General features: G+C 52.6%; 2 protein-coding genes across 2 annotated transcripts in view; one reads left to right on the top strand and one right to left on the bottom strand.

Annotated features, from left to right (window-relative positions):
- The window catches only part of ube2al (ubiquitin conjugating enzyme E2 A, like), a 113,475-nt gene that overhangs the window by 8,290 nt on the left and 98,292 nt on the right, over positions 1-6,893 (bottom strand). The gene's annotated exons all lie outside the window — the stretch shown is intronic.
- Positions 5,244-6,893, top strand: part of col4a1 (collagen, type IV, alpha 1) — a 25,647-nt gene continuing 23,997 nt past the window's right edge. The window contains exons 1-4 of the mRNA XM_060040551.1: positions 5,244-5,348; positions 5,559-5,621; positions 5,733-5,786; positions 6,426-6,452. Coding sequence (XP_059896534.1) covers positions 6,447-6,452 — 6 coding nt within the window. The 5' untranslated portion in view covers positions 5,244-5,348; positions 5,559-5,621; positions 5,733-5,786; positions 6,426-6,446. The remainder of the gene's footprint in view (positions 5,349-5,558; positions 5,622-5,732; positions 5,787-6,425; positions 6,453-6,893) is intronic.

Raw genomic sequence — 6,893 nt, 5'->3', positions numbered from 1 at the left:
GAAGTCACACACCACCGCGTATCCACGGTGATCGATCGGCCGACACACACACACACACACACACACACACACACACACACACACACACACACTCACACACACACACACACACACACACACACACACACACACACACACACACACACACACACACACTCACACACACACACACATACACCACTCAGCCTCTTAGTGCTGCAATGTGTGTTTTGGTTGCCAAGCATCATCATCATCATCATCATCATCATCATCATCATCATCAACATCATCATCATCATAGCAATCCAGGAATAATAATAGACTCAAGCTGGCCAGAGAAGCTACACTTCACCACAAGGCCTCTGTAAACAATCATGATGAGGGAAGTCACACACCACCGCGTATCCACGGTGATCATCGGCCGACACTCACATACACACTCAGACACACACACACACACACACACACACAGACACACACACACACACAGACACACACACACACACACACACACACACACACAACACACACACACACACACACACACACACACACACACACACACACACACACACATTCACAGAGACACACACACACTTACACAACCTGTGTCTGGCTTTAACCAATCCGGTGTTTATTTGGTTCCACCTGCCTCGCGTGTGAACGGGATCCAACGCACCGAGCAATGCTGCAGAAATGCCTCTCCTCCCCCTCCCTCCCCTCCCTCACCATGGCCCAGCGTCGTCATGGATGAGACGGTTCTGCTGACACCCGATAGACCCAGAGCTGGGGTCCGGTGAGCGTGACGCTGCTAGGGGGGCTCCCACCTGCTGTTTGGGTTTGAGGGGCTCTAGCCCAGCGAGGAAGACTGGGGGGGACCTTATCTATCAGGAGGACCGCAGCGCTGCTTTGATGTTCTTGCACTCACCACACACACACACACACACACACACACGTACCTGCAGTCACAACACACACACAAACACACACACGTACTCTTGCACCTGCAGTCCCCCCCCCCCCCCCCCCCCCCCCCCACCACACACACACACACACTGGCCATCCGATGGAATGTCTGCTGGGTGTAAAGTGGGGGAGCCAGATCCCTCCAGACGAGGCCACCAGGTGACGAGGGGAAGGCTGGAATAACTCCTAATCACCCTCAGCTGGGGGCTGGGTCCTGTGGTTTCCTGTTCCTCTCCTCTCTCTCCTCCCATCCATCTCCTCTCTCTCCTCTCCTCTCTCTCCTCTCTCTCCTCTCTATCCTCTCCTCCCTCTCCTCCCTCTCTCTCCTCTCCTCTCTCTCCTCTCCCCCCCCCCCCCCCCCCCCCCCCCTCTCTCTCTCTCCTCTCCTCTCTCTCCTCTCCTGGCTCAGTACGCTCCTCTGTCGGCCAGGCTGGCTGAACACTCGCCTGGTTCCATATCATCGCTGAATCGTCATTCCTCAGTTCTCCTCAAAGACTCTGATCTAATCAGAGCTCACACCAACACACCCCGAGTGTGATGATGGGGGTGAAGTTAGGTTTATTTACAGAGCAGCCTTCAGCACCCAGCAGAAAGGTCACACACAGGAAGCCAAACCATCTCAACCTGAATCGAATCAATCATTAACAGACCGCAATAGAAAACCAGTGTGAGAATACAAAGTGTGTTAAATGTCACGTGTACAGTTTAACAGTCGGTCATTCTGGACAGGGGAGTTCCTTGTGAAATGGCAAGTGACCAAAACATGGAAGGAGATATCAGACGATTTAAAGAGTCCCACTGAGTGTGAGAGTGGGAGTGGGAGAATAGTGTGTAAACGAGCGATAGTGACGCAGCACTCCGTCCGCAAGCGGGTCCAGGGGGAGCAGAGGGGGTTGGAGGGTGGGTCAGGGTGGGCTTCCCGGTCAGGTGATGGGGGGGATGCATATGATTCGGTTCCCAGAGTTCCTGGTAGATTTCCGAGCCCACATATTGATTCACTTACAGCGTGTTGCGGCATGTGGGAAACCATGTATGAGATTTCAACATATCCTCCTCGGAGAGCCGGAGTGTTGGTCTTGGAACATTCCGGATCACGTGGACCGCTCGGAAATATGCACCCACGTTATTTATGCTTCTGGCCCCCCAAGAGGTAGAGTAGTGGAGGCCGACAGACATGAATGCAGACGGGCAGACAGACACACAGGGCGATAACCAGGCAGGCAGACAGGTAGGCTGCCAGTCCAGCAGGCCGACAGACAGACAGACCTACAGCTGGTTCCTCCTGGCCACACCCCCGGGGGCCCTGAACCCTGAGCAGGGAGAGAGAGAGAGAGAGAGAGAGAGAGAGAGAGAGAGAGAGAAGAGAGAGAGAGAGAGAGAGAGAGAGAGAGGGAAGAGAGAGAGAGAGAGAGAGAGAGAGAGAGAGAGAGAGAGAGAGGAGAGAGAGAGAGAGGAGGGGGGGGGGGAGAGAGAGAGAGAGAGAGAGAGGGAGAGAGAGAGAGAGAGAGAGGGGGGGGGGGCAGAGAGGGGGAGAGAGAGAGGGAGGGAAGGAGGGAGAGAGAGAGAGGAGAGAAAGAGATTAGGGAGAGAGGGAGGAGAGAGAGAGGGGGAGAGAGGGGGAAAGGGGGAGAGAGAAAGAGAGAGAGAGAGAGAGATGGAGAGAGGCCAGGAGCTGAAGGCCAGTTTCCCAGGCTCTGGCCCCCAGAGACCCCATAGTGGAAGCTGGGTGGGGGGGAGGAGGGTGGTGTACGAGGGGTGGTGTACGAGGGGTGGTGTATGAGGGTGGTGGGTGGTGTACGTCTGTACGAGGGGTGGATGCCGTGGGGGTTGAGTCCAGCTGTGAGGCTCCAGCTCAGCCTCTGGTCTCCTGGGACGTTAGACCCCCACACAGGAAATGATGTAACATGCTGGGACCAGTGTATCCATTACCAAGTCACTGGGAACAGGGGAGAGATGTGTGAGAACCTCGGGGGGGTCAGGGTTTCTTAGAATAAACATATTGATGTCAACCTGTTGACCTCAGGATGAAACGTGAACATCCCACCTCTGAGTGTTGCTCCGCGACTATCATCGCTCCCCGGTGACAGCTTGATGTTCTTCATGAACAACACATGTATTCATACGGACTGCCCTTCATGCATTCATGGAGCCTTTCTCAGAGCAGTGGAGAGTGATGCGCGGTTATTAACGTTTATGAGCCGTGATGAGCAGATATGTGCGGCGGGACCTGCAGGTTAAGACGTGATGTGACATTATTCATGAATATAAAGAAAAGATGGATGATTTTTTGGGGCTATTAGTTTAAGAAAGACTCTTTTGATGCGTTGTTCTTGATTCATCAGAAAACCACATACCTTTTAAAAGTAATCAGCCAAGAGTCGTTCTACAGATTATCAACCAGAGGTCCCAGACTCAAAACTCACCTGTTCAGAGTTCACCTCGACTCTGCACAGCCACCCAGTCCCTCCACCCACCATAGTATGTTGTACGTCCTGGCACTTAATGTACGCACTTAATGTACGCACTTACTGTACGTTGTAATTATTCTACTTAATTGTGTTAGTACTTGCACTTGTTTTATGAACATCTTTACCTTACCGACAGAGATATAGTGTCTAACTTCTTATGACAAATATACTCATGTTAAGTCTGCTAAATGCTCTAAATGTCAACGTACATGTCTGACGGCCGTCTGTCTCTGCGTCTCCAGGGCTGCGGGGCTTCGTGTGGGAAGTGCGACTGCAGTGGAGTGAAAGGAGCCAAGGTGAGCAGAACGCACGGCACTGAACCGCTCCTTCACCTGCCGCTCACCTCTCGCAGCGCTGCCGTCTCCCGCTGAGTGCTGACAGCAGGCAGCTGAGAGCCGTCGACCCTGGTGGAGAGCGGGGGAACGTCCTGGTGGAGAGCGGGGGAACGTCTGAGTCATGATTGATCCAGGGAATTAAATGGAAACCATTTGGTCCCAGATCCCAAAGCACTTGTTCATTTTATTTCCCATATCAGATCTCTCTCTTCTTTCAGCTGCACGTCTGGTGATGAGTTATGAAAGAGCCTGCTGCCCTCTGGTGGTGGAGGAAGGAAAGGGCTCAGGAATAGTGTAGTCTCACTAAACAAAAACAATGATTAAAAGTACAATCTAAAATTAGACCTTTATGACATATTCATTTTTACACGGTAATAACATCTTATACATATTTTTGTATTGAAATAAATAAATAGATGTATTTTTAAACCTATAGTTTAATTAAAGTCGCTATGTGTTAACTCCTACGCTAGGTCCCGCCCCCAGGCTACGAGCTACGCTAGGTCCCGCCCCTTAGCCAGAGGAGCTACGCTAGGTCCCGCCCCCAGGCTACAGAGCTACGCTAGGTCACGCCCCCAGGCTACAGAGCTATGCTAGGTCACGCCCCCAGGCTACCGAGCTACGCTAGGTCACGCCCCCAGGCTACCGAGCTACTCTAGGTCACGCCCCCAGGCTACAGAGCTACGCTAGGTCCCGCCCCTTAGCCAGAGGAGCTACGCTAGGTCCCGCCCCTTAGCCAGATTGCTACACTAGGTCCCGCCCCTTAGCCAGAGGAGCTATGCTAGGTCCCGCCCCTTAGCCAGATTGCTACGCTAGGTCACGCCCCTTAGCCAGAGGAGTTACGCTAGGTCACGCCCCCCAGGCTACCGAGCTACGCTAGGTCAAGCCCCCAGGCTAGCGAGCTACGCTAGGTCCTGCCCCTTAGCCAGAGCCAAGTAACGTCACACAGTTCCCAACCAGGTCAGTGGACAGAACACAGATACTGAGTGTATTTATTCTGAAAGTCTCCCTCCTACCTGGGGGGTCTCCCTTCTACCTGGGGGTCTCCCTTCCACCTGGGGGGCTCCCTTCTCCCTGGGGGGCTCCCTCTTCCACACGGAGACGCTAAGCGAGATCCTTGTCTTCCAGGGGGAATCGGGATTCGTCGGGCAGGCCGGCGTCATGGGGTTCCCCGGGATGCAAGGCCACGAGGGCCCCGTCGGTCCCATGGGCACCAAGGTGAGGGGCCCGACACTCAATGCACTGTCTACTCCCTCATACAGCCAGACCCTGACCCTCTCCATCCTTCCTTTGTCCCTCTTTAGGGGGACTACGGTCAGCCAGGGACCCCTGGAGCCAAAGGGACGCGTGTAAGTATATCATCACGTATCAGGGATGGCCTTACCGTCATGATTCAATACTGATTAGTTCAGGCCTTTCCATTCAGCCTTGACCGTGCGGACACCCTGTCCTCTTAAGTGAGTTTCTAGACCAGCTTACTGTGGAGTGTCCTCTAGTGTTTGTATTGACCGAAGCTAAGCTAACCTGATGACTGAGATGTTCCTCATGCCTTCCAGGGTCTTCAGGTCTGGCTGGCTTCCCAGGAAATCCAGGAATACCAGTAGGTCTTTAGAGCCTCTTTAAAATCGGACAGTCTGCTCCAACCAGGAAAACCTTCTCATGCATCCATTGGTGTGTGTGTGTGTGTGTGTGTGTGTGTTTGTGTGTGTGTGTGTGTGTGTGTGTGTGTGTGTGTGTGTGTGTGTGTGTGTGTGTGTGTGTGTGTGTGTGTGTGTGTGCTGTGTGTGTGTGTGTGTGTTTGTTTTCCTAGGGGATCAACGGACACGATGGCCCTCCAGGTGCAATCGGTATCCCAGGGTGCAACGGAACTAAAGTAAAGTGTCTCTGTGTCTCTAATGCTGGACTCATTTCCTCATGTCCTCATGTGTCTCCTCATGTCCTCATGTCCTCATGCCTGTGTCTCATGTCCCCTGTGTGTTTCCAGGGAGAAGCAGGCAGAGCTGGAACTGACGGCTTCCCTGGTCTTCAAGGCCCGCCGGTAAGAACCCAGGATGAGACATCGTAAAGTCTGACCCGCCACTGTGCCCACGGCCGCTCTGTACCCTGGATATCTAATCGTCCACGGCAGTGAGTCTGATGGTATACGGCTATAGCTGCAGTCCCCAGCCTCTAGAAGCCGCTGACGGAGAGAGTACACAGTGCGGTTTAGACTCCCTTCATTAAAGCTCTGTGTTAATAATAATTATAATAATTCATTATATTTATATAGCGCTTTTTCAATCGCCCAAAGACGCTTACAGTGAAGGGGGGGACCTAACTCACCACCACCAGTGTGTAGCACCCACTTGGGTGATGCACGGCAGCCAATCGGCGCCAGAACGCTCACCACACACCAGCTTGAGGTGGAGAGTGAGGGAATTAATGAGTCGGCCAATTATATAGGAGGACGATTAGGGGGCTAGATTGTTGATACGTCTCTTCCATTCCTCAGGGTATATGTACACTGGTAACAGTCAGCATGTACACTGGTATCAGTCAGCGTGTACACTGGTAACAGCCAGTATAGTAGTGGTGACAGTCAGCATGTACACTGGTAACAGTCAGCATGTACACTGGCAACAGCCAGTATAGCAGTGGTGATGTGTCTCTGTGTTGATGCGTCTCCTTCTCTCCTCAGGGTATTCCTGGGATCACAGGCATGAAGGTCAGTCCAACACCTTCTGGTGCACGTCCTCCCACAGTCAGCATACTGGGTGGGAACAGTCAGTATACTGGGAACAGTCAGCATACTGGGAACAGTCAGCATACCGGGAACAGTCAGTATACTGGGAACAGTTAGCCTACTGGAAACAGTCAGTATACTGGAAACAGTCGGCCTACTGGAAACAGTCAGTATACTGGGAACAGTCAATATACTGGGAACAGTCAGCACACTAGGACCAGTCAATATATTGGGAACAGTCAGTATACTGGGAACAGTCAGCACACTGGGACCAGTCAATATACTGGGAACAGTCAGCATACTGGGAAAAGTCAGTATACTGGGAGCAGTCAGTATACTGGGACCAGTCAGCATTACTGGGAACAGTCAGTATACTGGGAACAGTCAGCCTACTGGAAACAGTCAGTTTACTGGGAACAGTCA

The sequence above is a fragment of the Gadus macrocephalus genome, chromosome 20 (assembly GCF_031168955.1).
Source record: "Gadus macrocephalus chromosome 20, ASM3116895v1".
Classification (NCBI taxonomy): Eukaryota; Metazoa; Chordata; class Actinopteri; order Gadiformes; family Gadidae; genus Gadus; species Gadus macrocephalus.
Note: the sequence above shows the minus strand (reverse complement) of the source record. Positions and strands in the feature narration are given on the sequence as shown.